Genomic DNA, 15,990 nt, shown 5'->3' with positions numbered 1-15,990 from the left:
CTCTTTCTGTGAGTTTATTTGTTTGAATTTACTGTTTTTGTCAGTTTATTTGTTTGAATTTTCAGTTTTCGTGAGTTTAATTAATTTTTTTTATTTAATGTTTCTGTAAGTTTATTTGTTTGAATTTAGTGTTTTTGTGAGTTTATTTGTTTTTTCTTTACTCTTTCGTTGAGTTTATTTGTTTGAATTTACTGTTTTTGTCAGTTTATTTGTTTGAATTTTCAGTTTTCGTGAGTTTAATTTTTTTTTTTATTTAGTGTTTCTGTAAGTTTATTTGTTTAAATTTACTGTTTCTGTGAGTTTATTTGTTTGAGTTTATTGCTTCTTCTCCCTTATCTGCTTATTTTTTTCCTCCCTCTTCTACCTCCTTTTCTTCCAAGTCTTCACACCCCAGCTACCTTTCTTCACCTTCTCCCTCCTTCTCCTCCTTCTTCATTTCCTTTTCCTACTGTTCCTCCTCCCCCTCTTCCTCTTCTCTTGCTCTTCCATCTCCTCTGCTTCCACCTTTTCTTTTATTTCTTCCTCTTCCTCCTCGTTCCCCCTCCTCCTCCTCCTCCTCCTCTTCCTCGTCCCCCCTCCTCCGCCTTCACTTAGGTGGGGATAATGAAACGTGGGAGAGGGAGAGGGTTGACCATAGCTTTTACCTATAGCTCTTAACTCTTGAGAGGAGGTGCTGGAGGGGTGGAGGAGGGAGGGGGGAGATGAGGAGGAGGAGGGAGGTGTGGGAGGGGGGCTGGAGGGAAGGTGCGTAGGGAGGAGGTAGATCGGGGGGAGATGAGGAGGGAGGGAGGTGTGGGAGGGGGCTGGAGGGAAGGTGCGTAGGAGGGAGGTGTGGGAGGGGGGGAGGGGGGTGGGAGGGAGGTGTGGGAGGGGGCTGGAGGGAAGGTGAGTGGGGGAGGGTGTGGGAGGGGGCTGGAGGAGGAGGAGGGCATGAGGAGGAGAGGTGTGGGAGGGGCTGGGGGAGCAGGGAGGGGGGAGGAGGGGGAGGGAGGGAGGGGGCTGGAGGGAGGAGGTGGTGGAGGAGAGGGAGGAAGGTGGGGGAAGAGATGAGACAAAGTTAATGTTGAGGTGGGGAAGGTAAAGTTAAGTTCTAGGGGAAGAGTGGAGGGAAGGGGAGGAGGAGGGAGGGGAGTGTTGTGTGTGTGGGATGAGATGGTGGGAGATGGGAGAGGATTTGCAGGATAAAGAGGTTTAGGGATGAGGAGGAGGGAGATAGGGAGGGGAAGGGGAGGGTGAGGGAAGGAAGGGGGGGGGGGAGGTGGGGGAAGGAAGGGGATGGGAAGGGGGGTGAGGGGAAGGAAGGGGGAAGGAAAGGAAGGAGGAATTTTCTCTCGCCTCATATACCACAGTCATGGGATCCTCTTAATTCATTGTGTTCTTCTTCCTTCTCCTCCTCCTTCTTCCTCTTCCTCCTCTCATCCTCCTCTTCCTCCCCCTCCTCTCTTCTCTTTCCTTCCTCCTGGGCTACCTATCTCAAATAAGGTTAAAGGGTCCTCCGTATAACACACACACACACACACACACACACACACAACAGGCAGTAAAGAGGACGCCATCTTTGTACAATTAACAGCAGTAATCTGAGAGTACAATTATAATGTGTACTGTACATTAGTTACTGTTGGAAATAAGAGTACAGCAACGGTTACAGGAGGACTACCTGCATAGCTGTTATAATTGGTGCTGTTATTGGTGCTGTTGCTGTTATTGGTGCTGTTGCTGTTATTGTTTCGTTTATTACTGCTGCTTTTACTGCTGTTATTAATGTTCTTACTGCGGTTGTCGTTATTACGGAATGTTCTTGCTGTTGTTATTGTTGGTATTATTGTTATTGCTGAAGGTATTGTTGTTGTTGTTATTAATATTTCTACTGATGTTATCTCTCTCTCTCTCTCTCTCTCTCTCTCTCTCTCTCTCTCTCTCTCTCTCTCTCTCTCTCTCTCTCTCTCTCTCTCTCTCTCTCTCTCTCTCTCTCTCTCTCTCCCTACCTATCTATCTATCGATCTATCTATCTATATTTCCTTCATTCTCTCTATTTCCCCCTCTCTCTGTTTCTGTCTCGTTATCTCGCTCTCTCTCTCTCTCCTTTCTTTACGTGTCCCTCTATTATTCTCTCTTTGTCTCCTTCCCCCCCTCTCTCTCTATCTCCCTCTCACTTTGTCTCTATCTACCACTTTTTCTCCCTCTCTGTCCTCAAGTAGACACGCCCAGAGAGAGACAAATGAGAGACCCGACGCCTGAGAGAGATTATCTATCACATCTTAATGTATGGACGATGTTACCTTGAGTAATGGTCAAATAATCCATAGAGCTGAAGACTGGCTGGCTACTGTACTGGTGGAGAGAGAGAGAGAGAGTACGGACAGACAGACAGACATCGTTGGGAAAATTAATGGTCCACGCCCATTTATTTAGTGGGCCATAAAGGGTGATAAGTAAAGGTCAGTGATCACCATAATGGCACTTGACCTTGACACTCCTAAGGCAGGGGGAGATGATCGTGCCAACTATGACCATCCTGGCCCTGTCGTGAGTCTTTCTGGACAGACAAGACATACAAGACAGACAAACAGACAGACAGACATACAGACAAACAGGCTTCTATTGGTAATTGTAAAACAAAAAAGTCCATCTAAAGGTCTCGTAATATATTAATAGTAATATTAAATAAGATATACAAAAAAAATAAATAAATAAAACACTTCTGGCCAAATTGTTACTTTATTTTACAAAAATATATAATTGGACAAATACATTTATTTACAATATTTACAGGAGATCAAGCTATATGTAAACAATATGAGAGAGTTTACTGTTAACCAAAATGTAAACAGGTGTAAACAGAAGATAGAAGGTCAGTTATACTTTGTGCTGTAAACTACATTCCATTTACAACTCTACTTGGTTAAATGTAAATATTAGTTTACACAAAGATAGACCATTTACACGTGAGCTAATTGAGTCTTGTAGAATGGTACGTAATTTACAGGTTGTTCAGGAAGGTAAACGGTTTACAGGTGTTATTGTAATTATGAGATTAATTAGTTCATGGTAATTATGTAAACTTTTAAATAATTTATGTTATTTATGGAGTCTTTTAATTAATTATTGTTAATTGTATATTGAATCTTAATTAATTTGTGTTAATTACTGAGTCTTAAATAATTATACAACAAAGATTATTTTAATTTCTTTTCTCATAACATACTATTAGAGTTATTAAAAGTATTATTTAAGTATATTATGTATTTTTTAATATAAGGAGATATATATTTCAGATAATAATTAAATATATCCATAAACTATATAATTAGATAAATAAATTACTTATTATTTATCTAGTAACACTGAGACAAGTATTAAAATTATTACTCATATAAATTATCTCGTAAGTAAAGAGATAAATTACAATCAACAGATCATATAAGTAGTTCCTTAATTAAATCAATAAATATATTACTTACAACGTATAGTACGGTTAATATAAATCATGTAAGTATTCTGTTAAGTGAATAAGTAAATGACTAAATTACTTACAACACGTCGTAGTACCGTGCCACTTTACTGTACCCTCACAAAATACAGTAAATACACTTATAAGTTCTGGCACAAACTCTGAACACGAGTAATTCTCTTTAGCCTCTCGGGAAATACACAATGTCAGTTGTATTCCCAGACTGTGAATTGTGTAGTCGTAATGTTGCTGCCACACTCAAAGTGAAAAGCCTGGTTATTCTTATTTATTTTATTTTTTTTTTTAACTTAGAATTGGTTTTGAAGTGTAAGGTGAAGTGTAAGAGTACTGTAGGTTATAGTGTAAAAGTAAGTGAAAATATTAATGAGTAATTTTGTTATTGTTGGTCACGAAGTCATTAATTTGTTTAGATTAAATTAAATATACAATGATAATGATATTTAATTAATTTAAAAGACGATTTAAAAGAGGAAAAATATAGAAATATTGTTACTTTTACAAAATAATAAATTAAAATAAATTGCTTTTATTACATTAGAAAATAATTAAAATAATACAAAATAAATCTTATTATATTCAAGAAACGTTAAGACAATAATTTGAGCCTTTTGAAATTTAGGGAAAATTGAAGAAAAAATAATTAAAGCTCGTCTTAAAATTACAAGACTTAAAACAAATCATGGCAAAATCGTTTCACACTTGACAAGGTAGTTATGACCAACCAGTAATTCTATCCCTAACACAAGCTATCTACAGCGACTGTACACAGGTCAGGTCAGGTCAGGTCAGGTCAAGTTCACATCCTTGACACCTCTTGGGTCAATGGTCCAATTTTTAGCTCTCGGTTATGGTTCAGGGGTCAATTTTATAAGGCCTCGACTCGTGGTTCAGAGGTCAAATTTTCGTGGACACACATGTATGTATGTATGTGTGTATGTATGTATGTATGTATGTATGTATGTATGTATGTATGTATGTATGTATGTATGTATGTATGTATGTATGTATGTATGTATGTCTGTATGTATGTATGTATGTATGTATGTCAAAATTATCCTTCACAGGTGTTATAAAACATACCTGTAATACGTAACTCTGTTTCTTTAGACGTATAAATACAAATACAAAATACATAATAAACATAAAATTAATACATTTGTTACACAAGACATTAAAGTTACAGCGTCAGTTACAATTATATGTCTTTAAGTGTTATCTATATCATTATCTCTCACTTCATCAATTAAAGAACAGTTTGTGTAAAAGAAATCGAGTCGCAACTTTATATTTTCTCAAGATGTCTGAACGTATAAGTAGAAACCCCAAAACAAGATAGGCCTACATTTATTACATCGTGTCCTGGTCATTTATCACTTACTCTACTGCCACATGTTGTTGACATTAGTAATATTTACATTAATTTTTCAGGTAGGTTTTTCACCCTCATTTTTTTTTATTATCGTGTCGTCATAAGTCAATTGAGAATCTTATGTTACGTACAAAACCTTTCTTTATCGATGAACTATTACAGTACTTTCCAGAGGAAGAAGAAATAGTTGATGCTACGGTCATGTTTTGTTTATCTCTGTGACGTCACTGCGATAGTCACTTGTTTCTGTAATGTGACGCCTTGCATATTCTATGATGCTCATTTGTTTATACAGATAATGTTATTCACCAATGTTCATTTGCTTAGGTGACGTCACAGATGTGATGCTCACTTACACATGTATATGACGTCAGACACTGTGATGCTCATTTCTTTAGGTGGCGTCATACATGCGAGGATCTTTTGTTTACGGAAGTGACGTCATCATAATTCACAACACAGAGTGCACTTTTACACTTTCACAAACACCCAAACACGCATGTCCCATTAATGTATCCCACTCGACGTGTCCACATCTTGAATTCATGTCCAGAAGTGGATTTTAGACAACGGGAGCTAAATGTCTACCTGTACAGTATATGTCGATACAATCATTTAATATCCTTGGTTAAAAATGGACATCAGAAACGAATTCGGTATAATATGTACTTATATATACATCAACACATAAATGTTCACATATCACCATATACATGTCCAAAAGTAGGCCATATAGGAGCGTCTTGTGCATATCCTATTAAGTACATGACCACATCTTCCCGCGTGCGTATCCAGAAGTAGGTAGCTGAGGTGGGTGTGTACGTATCCAGTATGTACACTTCCATGTCCACATATCTTCGTGCACATGTCCAGCAGTTGGCCTCAAAGGTGTATGTAACGGGTGGAAAGGAAGGGGGAGGAAGAGGAGAAGCAAGAAGAGGAAGGAAAAGGAGCAGGAGGAAGAGAAGGAGGAAGGAAGAGGAGGAGCAGGAGGAAGGAAGTGGAGGAAATCCTTACCATTCCTCGTAAAAAAAAAAAATTAAGAGAGGAAAAATTATAGAAAGAAGACTATGGATCCAGGAAGCTACCCTCACCATTCCCCCGTGAGGAGGAAGAGGAGGGTGAGGAGGGTGAGGAGGTTGAGGAAGACAGAGCGGTGGAAGGGGATCAGTAACGTCCCCGCACCGCTGTTATTCTCGTGCACTATGGCCGCTGGCTGATCACCTGGAGGGGGGTAGGGTAGGGAGAGAAAAAAATCATTGTTTACCTATATGAAGGTTATAAGCCAGGTGTGTTTGCAGGTTATAAAAAATGAATATAAAAGTAATAACGTATTTTTTCTAAAGTAAACAACCTATTTTTTTATTATATACCTCTACTGACTAACAATAAAAGAAGAAAGTTGATTGTCTTTCTTGATTACTTGTTTATACAGGTAAATATTGTGATTAGAAAGTTAATATTCAAAATAGGTCATCTATATTTCGGTATTTAATTAGTGTAACAAAGGAGATATATATATATATATATATATATATATATATATATATATATATATATATATATATATATATATATATATATATATATATATATATATAAAAACAATTACCTATAATAAACGACAAGTATAAAACGGTAAAACAAAGAAACAAAACAAACAAAAACAATTACCTGCAATGACGTGAACATTAACACTCTGGGGCTTTGAGTTAGCAGGGGAGCAGGTATAGAGACCTGTGTGACGCGGCTCAGCAAACTGTACCAACAGCCTCGACGTGGTGACCGACCCTGTCTCGGTGCTCACTACTACATCACCAGGCCGACGCTCGTAACTCACCAGCTGTGGGAGAGAGGGAGTGAGTGGGAGGGAGGTAGAGAGGGAGTGGGTGATAGGGGGGTGTAGAGAGGAGTGAGTGGGAGGGAGGTAGAGAGGGAGTGGGTGATAGGGGGGGTGTAGAGAGGGAGTGAGTGGGAGGGAGGTAGAGAGGGAGTGAGTGGGAGGGAGGTAGAGAGGGAGTGAGTGAGAAGGAGGTAGTAGAGAAGGAGTGAGTGAAAGGGGTTAGAGAGAGAGAGAGAAAGAAAGTACTCTAGTTCCTAACGTGACCCCTCCCCCCCTTTACCCCCTCCCTCCCATTATTGTACCCCTTTATCCCCTCTATCTAATACTAAAGGGGGGGTGGGGAGAAGGCCCTTAATCCTCCATTCCCGTTTGTAATACTAGACGGGTTTTACAGTGACCTTCTCCCTAGTATTACATGATATAACTCACAGTATAATTGGCTAATTGGATCTTTACAAGCCAGCCAATCAACGCTCGTGTTTGAGACAACTACCCCTTAAATTACTGTGTGACCCCCTCTGCGCTTTGTCTATGTGTGTGTGTGTGTTTTTTTTTTAATACATGTAGATAAACGATTGTGGTAGGAATGTGTGGTGGTGGATTTTCGTTGATGATTGTGGTAGGAATGTTGTGGTGTTGGTTTTTGGTAGCTGATTGTGGTAGGAATTTGTTTTTATTGGTTTTGGTTCGTTGTTATGGTATTATTATATATAGCAACGAGGGGTACTATTTGATGATACATACATACATACATACATACATACATACATACATACATACATACATATTTAGAAACAGACATTTACTACACTTTCACATTGATCTTTGGCACACACACACACACACACACACACACACACACACACACACACACACACACACACACACACACAGGGAGACTATAATAGCAAATTGTATACCTGAAGACACAACAGGGTCTTATGGTGTGTGTGTGTGTGTGTGTGTGTGTGTGTGTGGGTGTGTGTGTGTGTGTGTGGGTGTGTGTGTGTGTGTAAGAATGATGAGTTTGTTGACCTGGCTATGGCGATGAATTATGAACAGACGACACCTTTGATAGTGTTGACGGATGGTGAGACGGGAAGACTCTGCATAATGGTTTCTCAATAATAGACAGACGGTCGCTAATAGCAGTATAGCAGACAGGTAGATGTATAGTAGGTACATAGTAGAATAGCGGGTATATAGTAGTATAGTAGGTATATAGTAGTATAGTAGGTACATAGTATTATAGAAGGTACATAGCATTATAGTAAGTACATAGTATTATAAAAGGTATATAGTATTATAGTAGGTACATAGTATTATAGAAGGTACATAGCATTATAGTAAGTACATAGCATTATAGTAAGTACCTAGCACTTATAGGAGAGTGGGAATTTTAACTTACGTCTTTCTATATGTGAGATAGAGAGAGAGAGAGAGGAGACAGAGTGAGGGTGAGCAAGTGAGAGAGAGAGAGAGAGAGAGAGAGAGAGAGAGAGAGAGAGAGAAGGTATTTCGGAGAGAGATAAAAACAACAATTGAGAGAGAGAGAATAGGGGAAAAAAGAAAAGGCGTTACAGAGAAAGAAAGAAAGACAGATAGAAAGAAAGAAAGAAAGAAAGAAAGAAAGAAAGAAAGAAAGAAAGAAACCAACTCACCTTATCGTCGTGGTACCAGAAGATGAAGGCAGGTGGCTCGGGGCTGTATTTGACACTACAGGTAAGAGCCAGTCGACTCCCCGTGTTTATGTAAACATCTGGTCCTCCCTGGATGACTGTCTCTGGCTCTGGGGGAGAGTAAGAGACCCTGGTGAGAGTAGGAAGAGTAAAAGGGGAGAGTGAGTGGCTTGGAGTGAGAGAGGGGAGGTGGGTGGTGGCGGTGATGAGAGAAAGAAGAGTAGGAGAAGAGAGTGAGAGAGGGGAGGTGGGTGGTGGCGGTGATGAGAGAAAGAAGAGTAGGAGAAGAGAGTGAGAGAGGGGAGGTGGGTGGTGGGGGGTGATGAGAGAAAGAAGAGTAGGAGAAGAGAGTGAGAGAGGGGAGGTGGGTGGTGGGGGTGATGAGAGAAAGAAGAGTAGGAGAAGAGAGTGAGAGAGGGGGTGGGTGGTGGGGGTGATGAGAGAAAGAAGAGTAGGAGAAGAGAAAGAGTGAGTTGAAGTGAGAGAGGGAGGAAGAAGAGAGTAGAGGGTGAATGTGTTGGAGTGAGTGGGGGAGAGGAGGAAGAGGAGGGAGAGAAGAGGTGCTATAGAGAAGAGGAAAACGAATGAATGAGTAACAACATGAGTAAAGAATAGAAGGAGAAGAAGAGGAAGAGCATGAGTAAATAATAGAAATAAGACAAGAAACAGGAATAAATGGGTGAGAGTTAAGAGAGAAGAAGAGAATAGAGAGAGAAAGGAAGAGCGGGAGAACAGAATAACCAAATGAACAGAATAAAAGAGTAAAGAGAACAAATAAAAATAGTGGACAGGTATACGAGTCAAATAAACATTAAACATAAATTTATTCCATTTTTTTTCATCTGTCTACCATATAATTAATTTACAAGTCTCTAATTAAATAGAATAAATCTTGGTTTAAGGGGGGAAAAAATACGACATTCCTTCCCGTCATCGTAGTTTAATTACTTATGACAAATATAGATGTTTAATTTAATACTCCTGGAAAAATAACACGTGATTTGAGGGTCTTTTTTTTTTTATATATATATATTTTGGGGTATATATTTTTTCATTAAAGCTTAATTTCTAAGAGTTTTATATATTTTTTTCCAGTAAAGCTTAAATTTCAATGCTCATATTTTGAAATTCCATAGAAAAATTCGAAAATATAGAAAATTAAAAGAGTATTTGCTTTCATTAAATAAATAATATGGGGAGAAAATTCCTCTCCGTTTTTAATATAATTTATATATATTATAATAACAAGGAATAGGATTTTTTTTTGTGTGTGAAATATATCGAGGAAATGTTGTTACGATAAAAGAATAAAAGTTTCTAGATAAAAGAATTACTGATATGATAGTATTTTATTTCATGGTAATATGAGACTTTTATTTTCCACTGACATATGACACACTGTAGTTCTAAGTGTAAACAATGTGTCTGTCTACCTCTAGTGTATAATAGATTTGTTTACAGGTGTTTGTTTGTTTATTGTGCATTATGTATGATTGTGTTGTGTATGATTTGTTTTTGAGTATGATGTGTGTTGTGTAGTATGTATGATGTGTGTTGTGTAGTATGTATGATGTATGTTGTGTTTGATGTAAGATATGTGTTTGTGTATGTTGTATATTGCGTAGTATGTATGATGTATGTTGTGTTTGATGTAAGATATGTGTTTGTGTATGTTGTAAGATATGTGTTTGAGTATGATGTGTGTGTAGTATGTATGATGTGTGTTGTGTAGTATGTATGATGTGTGTGTGTAGTATATGATGTATGTTGTGTTTGATGTAAGATATGTGTTTGTATGATGTATGTATATGTAGTATGTATGATGTGTATGTTGTGTTTGATGTAAGATATGTGTTGTGTGTATGATGTGTGTTGTGTAGTATGTATGCGTAGTATGTATGATGTATGTTGTGTTTGATGTAAGATATGTGTTTGTGTATGTTGTATATTGCGTAGTATGTATGATGTATGTTGTGTTTGATGTAAGATATGTGTTTGTGTATGTTGTATATTGCGTAGTATGTATGATGTATGTTGTGTTTGATGTAAGATATGTGTTTGTGTATGTTGTATATTGCGTAGTATGTATGATGTATGTTGTGTTTGATGTAAGATATGTGTTTGTGTATGTTGTATATTGCGTAGTATGTATGATGTATGTTGTGTTTGATGTAAGATATGTGTTTGTGTATGTTGTATATTGCGTAGTATGTATGATGTATGTTGTGTTTGATGTAAGATATGTGTTTGAGTATGATGTGTGTTGTGTAGTATGTATGATGTGTTTGTGTATGATGTATATTGCGTAGTATGTATGATGTATGTTGTGTATTTTGTATGCTGTATGATAATAATGGGAGAATTTTACGTAAGTTAAAAATGTCTGCATTATGTAGTAAAAAAAATGTCGAAATACAATACTTCAGTTCTATTAAAAAATCAAATATTCTTTCACCGAGTGTTTAATTATTATATAAAGGCATTATTATTTATCTTATTCACTAATTGTATCGTAAAAAAAAAAGGTGACGATTTTAAGGAAAGTAAATACGTCATTTTACCGATAATGTAACTAGGAATTATTAATCTTAATGTTCCTTCGTGTTGTTTACCGAGAGGAGTAGAGAGAGAGAGAGAGAGAGAGAGAGAGAGAGAGAGAGAGACAAGTAAACAACAAGAATTAAACAGCCTTTTTGTCTCCCCGCATGTTGTAAGGTGCCGGTAATTAATGAGCTCGTTAAGGTCATTAATTATCTTGATCAGGTAATTATTAACCTTGAGTGTAGTTAATAAGACTATGAAGGTAAGTAAATGTAGTTGGGTAATCAAGTTTTTTGGCTAATTAAGAAGGTCATTAGGGTGATTGAAAACAACTTGTTATGTAAATTAATTAGCTTGTGAAAGTAGTTGATAAGATTGTTAAGGTAATTAGTATGTTAATTGAAGGTATTTATTTTTAAAAAGTTATTATGTCCTTGTTATGCTAATTATATCGTTAAGTTAATTATAAGGGTTATGATAATTAACGAGGTTAGGATAATAATTTATAAGAATGATTAATTAGATCGTGAAGTTTAAGTTTGTTAGGATTAATTATAGATAACTTTAGAGCTTATGATCAGCTCTATTTAATACCTATATGTGTTTATACGTTGGGTGAGGTATGTGTCACCTGTATGTTCAGCAATAGATGGTTAATTAAAACCACTCTACCTGTACAAGTGTTCCTGGATAAATTAATTACTTTTCAAATATGACATAACTAATATCTTGCTTTTAATGGTATTTATGTGTATTTAATTATATTTAATTCCAATTGGCTTACTAATTGTGTCTTTGTTTGGTATTCGTGTATATATAATTTTATTGGATTGTAAATTTCCAATATGTATTGTCGTTATCTGCAGTGGTTATATATATATATTTTTTTTAATTTGAAGTATAACAAAACTGAATATCCTACCTACCTACCTACTACCTACTTACCTACCTACTACCTACTTACCTACCTACCTACCTACCTGTACTTTTGAATAAATTAATAAAATTGCATCTGAATTTCAAACTGAGAATAAATATTAAACTTGAAATGAAACAAGAATGAATATTTATCTCTCTTTTTTGGGGGGGGGGTGGGGTGTGCCTATTTCGTCATCTATATGTAAATCATTTTAATATGAATTGATGTCGTGTATAAATATCGTCTGCCTGTGTTATTATCTTTGTATAAATGATATGAAATTCGCCCCTTGTATTTCTCTCTGAATAATTTATAAACAAAAACGAATCTACAATATTATACAAACAAAAGCGAATCTATCTAACGAGAATAAATTTCCAATGCTTGGTACTGGATTTCAGAATACATCGAGTTGAATTTGAACCAACAACTCGAATTAATACGTACGTGTGATCAGGGAATATTGTTGGGACCCGATGACACTATTACCAGCGCGGACAGCACACCCTTTACCGATACTATCTGGGATATTGGATCAGTTTTTCGCCAGGGGTTGGTGGTGGTGGGGGAGAGTGGATCTGGCAACGATTATCTGGGCCAATGTGATGTTTGTGTGTTTTTTTTTATATATGTTTTAAGTGTTGTGTGGTAGTAATTTGTTTTGTTTTATTGTTTAGTGCATTGTTATGAGATGGTAATGTTTAGAATTGTGTTATAGAAATGTTAATGTTTAGTGAGGTGTTATTGAAACATATTGTGTAATGTAGTAGTAATATTTTGTAGTGTGATATAATTTTTGTCGATGATCAATGTCATGTGGTAAAAACTTTTGGGGGAAATGTTTGAATGATGGTTTATGTTTGTGTGTGTGTGTGTGTGTGTGTGTGTGTGTGTGTGTGTGTTTCTAAGGTGTTGAGGAAATCTGACACTCACCTGAACATGTGTACACTCACCTACAACAGCCAGATGAATCAGGTGACTCATAGGTGGTGTGGTGGAGATCTGGCACTCGTAGGGGCCGGCATCTCGCTCCTGCAGGTAGTGAACCATCAGGAGCCAGTCTTCTGAACCGGCTGAGTGACGTGCTGAGAACCGCTGGTCTGACGTGTAGGTGAACCGCCCCACCGTCAGTAGGTGAATGTCTCTGTGACGAACCCATGACACCTGAGGGAGAGAGAATGGGGTAGACAGGTGAGATGGTGGAGAGACATTAGGGGAGCGTAGGTGAGATGGTGGAGAGACATTAGGGGAGCGTAGGTGAGGTGGTGGAGAGTGAGAGAGAAATTAGGGGAGGCAAGTGAGAAGGTGAGAGATAAATGTTGCCAAATAAATGTTAAATGTGAGAGATAGTGAAATATAGAGCTTTGGGAGATAAGTTTTAAATGTGATCCGATGAGAGAGAGAGAGACAGAGACAGAGAAAGAGAGAGAGAGAGAGAGAGAGAGAGAGAGAGAGAGAGAGAGAGAGAGAGAGAGAGAGAGAGAGAGGTTGTGAATTTGAACCAATAGATTACAGAAAACAGAGAAGAGAGGACGGACAGACAGAGAAAGAAAAACTAAAGAAGATATCAAACACACACACAGACACACACACACACACACACACACACACACACACACACACACACACACACAGTTGAATTAATCACAAGAACAACACAGCCCTCACAGATATATCAATCTCTAACTCCTAAAAAGAAAAAGAAGAGAGAGAGAGAGAGAGAGAGAGAGAGAGAGAGAGAGAGAGAGAGAGAGAGAGATAGAGATAGATAGATGATGGAGATAAATAAGATAAGACATAACACAAGAGCGAGATAGCAACTTAGGCTTGATAAGATATCCTATTTTTATATCTGACCTTTGACCTTTAGGAGTTATTGAATGATAGATGCTATAATAGGTGGTATTGGTGAGTGTATGTATGTATATTGGTTTTGTATATGTGTAGCGATTTTCTGGTGTTTATTTATAGTTTCTACGTCATTATGTACTGAATAGTGGCATTGGACCATTGAACTTTTTTAATTATAGAAGTATTGACGCTCTACGTTTGGTCTTGATGAATACATGTTTACTTGTATGTATTGTGTGTATTAATAGGGTAAGTATGGTTAGTGTAGTGATATTTGTCGTTTATTTGTGCTTCCTACAATACATCCTTGACCTTGGTATTTGGGTTCATACAATGGAGTCTTAGTTACAAGACTAGCGAGGTCACCCTGAAATTATATCTTGCGCTTGTAAGACCTCACTTGGATTACTCAGTTCAATTCTGGTCATCGTATTACAGAATGGATAAATATAGAATTCCTAGAAAGAATTCAGAGGAGAATGACAAGGCTAATCCCGGGCATTAGGAACCTTGAGTATAGAGACAGGTTAAAGCATCTTAATTTGCACTCCCTCGAGAGACGTAGAGCGAGGGGCGACCTGATAGAGGTGAATAAATGGAAGTCAGGGCTAAACAAAGGGGACATAACAAAGGTACTCAAACTATCCAACCAGGAGCGAACTCGTAACTCGTAACACTGGTTTGGAAATAGAGTAGTGGATGAATGGAACAAGTTACCAAGTATCATCATTAACACGAATGCGATGGATAGCTTCAAACATAGGTTGGATAGATATATGAGCAATAGTGGTTGGGTGTAAATGGGACTGCCCAGTATGGGCAGTCCCATTTACACCCATACACTCATACACTTTAAAAATGTAATATTATCATTTTATTTTTCACAGGTGGTACAGAGACAAGGTAAAATAATGCCATGATATCATATTTCCTTTCCTAGGTGGTGCTAAGAGATATTCCAACGCCTAAAAAGTATTATGTATTTTTCCCAGGTGGTACAAAGACAAAGACCCCCAGTTCATCTGTAAAAAAACCCAACTAACGTGTCTTTTCTTCCCAGGTGGTACAGAGACTAAAACCTCAATACACCTATGAAAAAATAGCACACACCAAATTATCGTATCTCTTTTCCCAGGCGGTACAAAGACAGAGGCCTCCAATACACCTCGGAAAAAAAACACACTAAATTATTGTTTTTCTTTTCCAGGCGGTACAGTGAGGCTGCCACGACTATCCTGGACGAAAAACACAAGGAAGGAAAAAAAATTAAGGTAAGTGGAAGGTGATATTTTGGCCAGGTAATGAGGTGAGGAAAGTATGAAAGGCATAGAAGGGCAAATGTAGGAGTATTTGCATCCGGGAGTGGAAAAGTTATCGAAGATGGAATTGGCAATGTTGGGATAATGATGGAATAAGCAACAAGAAATAATACGTGGGTTGATGATGATGATGATGATGAAAGAGAAGAAAATGATGATGATGATGATGATAATGAAGAAGAATTAGAAGATTGAAAGAATGAATGAAAGAATGAAAAATTAAACATACCAAATGTAGAAATATTTGTATTTTATTTTATTTTTTTTACACTTTATACAAGCGAGAAAAATACTCCACGTCGGTTCATAAAAAAATACTATGAAGAGTTTAGCAAATATATCCAAGAAAATAATAAAATAAATAGAGAATAAGACACAGAATAGAGAGAATAAACGAGGAAATTAGACAGAAAATACGATAATTCCAGCACTGTAGGGGAGAAGGATATAGGTTAATTGAAAACTATATAAACCGATAATAAGGGAAATAAGAGAATAAAAATAAATGGAAATAAAAGAAAAGATATGATATTGTAGACGGAAATTAATTAAAAGAAATATAAGACACTATTTTAACACATGTGGGAGGGGTTATATATAGGTCAGGTAAACACCGCGTCACCAGGGGAGGGGGGGGAGGGGGGGAAGGTGGGGGAAGGTAAAGGAATATGAAAAAAATTAAAATTAAAGAATTGAAAGAATGTCAGCATACCTTTCACCTCAATATGGCAGCTATAGTGCGACGGGGGAGAGGGAGGAAAGAGGGATAAGAGAGGAGAGGAGTGGGGGGAGAGGGAGGTGGAAAGAGGATAAGAGAGAGAAGGAGAGGGAGGGGGAGGCGGTTGGAGAAAAGGAGAGAAGAGTAAGAGAGAGTAGGAGGGAGAGATGGGGGTTTGGAGGGGGCATCATAACAGAGCTTTAGAAAAAATTATTTATAATAAAAAAACGATTAAAAACATTTAAAAAAAACACACAAAAAAAGTTTGAAATAACA

General features: G+C 37.3%; 1 protein-coding gene across 1 annotated transcript in view; it reads right to left on the bottom strand.

The window, feature by feature from the left end:
• Window positions 1-2,708: 2,708 nt before the first annotated feature.
• LOC121867968 overlaps window positions 2,709-15,990 on the bottom strand; it is a 46,695-nt gene continuing 33,413 nt past the window's right edge. Inside the window, exons 4-7 of the mRNA XM_042368144.1 lie at window positions 12,780-12,990; window positions 8,349-8,476; window positions 6,519-6,687; window positions 2,709-6,068 (exon numbers count right to left, since the gene is read on the bottom strand). Coding sequence (XP_042224078.1) covers window positions 5,935-6,068; window positions 6,519-6,687; window positions 8,349-8,476; window positions 12,780-12,990 — 642 coding nt within the window. The 3' untranslated portion in view covers window positions 2,709-5,934. The remainder of the gene's footprint in view (window positions 6,069-6,518; window positions 6,688-8,348; window positions 8,477-12,779; window positions 12,991-15,990) is intronic.

Source organism: Homarus americanus, unplaced genomic scaffold (assembly GCF_018991925.1).
Source record: "Homarus americanus isolate GMGI-L3 unplaced genomic scaffold, GMGI_Hamer_2.0 scaffold37032, whole genome shotgun sequence".
Classification (NCBI taxonomy): Eukaryota; Metazoa; Arthropoda; class Malacostraca; order Decapoda; family Nephropidae; genus Homarus; species Homarus americanus.
Note: the sequence above shows the minus strand (reverse complement) of the source record. Positions and strands in the feature narration are given on the sequence as shown.